The sequence below is a fragment of the Muscardinus avellanarius genome, assembly GCF_963383645.1.
Source record: "Muscardinus avellanarius genome assembly, chromosome: X".
NCBI classification, from domain to species: Eukaryota; Metazoa; Chordata; class Mammalia; order Rodentia; family Gliridae; genus Muscardinus; species Muscardinus avellanarius.
In genome coordinates this window covers 92,811,062-92,812,113 of record NC_137792.1, presented here as the reverse complement: position 1 = coordinate 92,812,113, position 1,052 = coordinate 92,811,062, and the positions used below count along the sequence as shown (strand labels likewise).

At 41.7% G+C, this 1,052-nt stretch overlaps 1 protein-coding gene across 1 annotated transcript; it reads right to left on the bottom strand.

Annotated features, from left to right (window-relative positions):
- Positions 1 to 372: 372 nt before the first annotated feature.
- On the bottom strand, positions 373 to 720 carry LOC308278720 (torsin-1A-interacting protein 2-like; the record flags this gene model as incomplete). The annotated part of the gene is made up of 1 exon (XM_080718691.1): positions 373 to 720. The coding sequence occupies one exon, from the start codon at positions 718 to 720 to the stop codon at positions 373 to 375; it is 348 nt and encodes a 115-aa protein (XP_080574817.1).
- Positions 721 to 1,052: the final 332 nt, after the last annotated feature.

The following is a 1,052-nucleotide window of genomic DNA, read 5'->3' as shown; positions in this document are numbered from 1 at the left end:
ACAGACTACGGATTCGTTTGGTTCTGGATGAACAGTCTGGCTGAAATACTACCTAAATCCATGCTGAACAAAATACACTTAGGCCACAGAAGTAGAACCAGCAATTAAAGCAGTTCCCCAAAGTATTGACAGTCTGGGTGAGATTTAAACATAATGAGGGCTTGGAATATAGTTCAGTGGGAGAGTGCTTGCTTAGCATGTGCAAGGTCCCAGGTTCAATCCCCAGCACCACAAAAAAAGGGAGGGGGAGTTTGTATTTCTATCTTCCTTGGGCTACTAGCAATAAAGCCCTCTAGAGTCTCCATGATTTCCGCCATTACAGCAGTTACTTATTTTGGCCAAGATTTTTGTTCAAGGTTTTCTCTGTTCTGGTCAAGAAGAACTGTAATGCAGTGTTAAACCAGCTACTCTGAAATCAAGTATCCTCTTTCTAACCAGTGGGGGATCCACAAGAAATAGATGGCAAGCTTTTTCAAAGGTCCACCTGGTAAAGTTTTGGGGTGCCTGCTCAAGTGTGAAAGACCAAGGAAGCACAAGGCTTCTGTTAGCAGGATTATCAGGATAACATTCTGGGCAATAATTGGCTCTGTTAATACGGTCTAAGAATACTTGGTAATACTCATTTTCAACAAGTTCAGTTTGGTACAACCAATGGCCTAGTTCTAAGCTAGGAAACCACTGCTGTCCACAATCAGGGCAATGGGAATTATCTGAAAACATCTGGACTTCAGAAGACAACACAAGGTGCAATGTAACAGCAAGAGGTAACAGTGACAGACAGACACTGAGTAATCAGTCTTGTTACAGCTTTGGTCTAAGAACTTCTCAGTTCAACCAGTATTACTTGCAGAGGGTTAAATCTGGCTTGCACCTTGGTGCAATTCTTCAAGGTTTTGTTGTCTACTTTTCACTCAATTGTAACTCAGTCTCTGAATTCAGGGACCAATCCAATCTATGTTATCAGTCACTTACTAGCAGCACAGCTCTCAGAATACAGCTTCTTTAAATCTCCACTTTTCAAGAAAAGACAGGGCGCTAGTCTAAGTTATGTT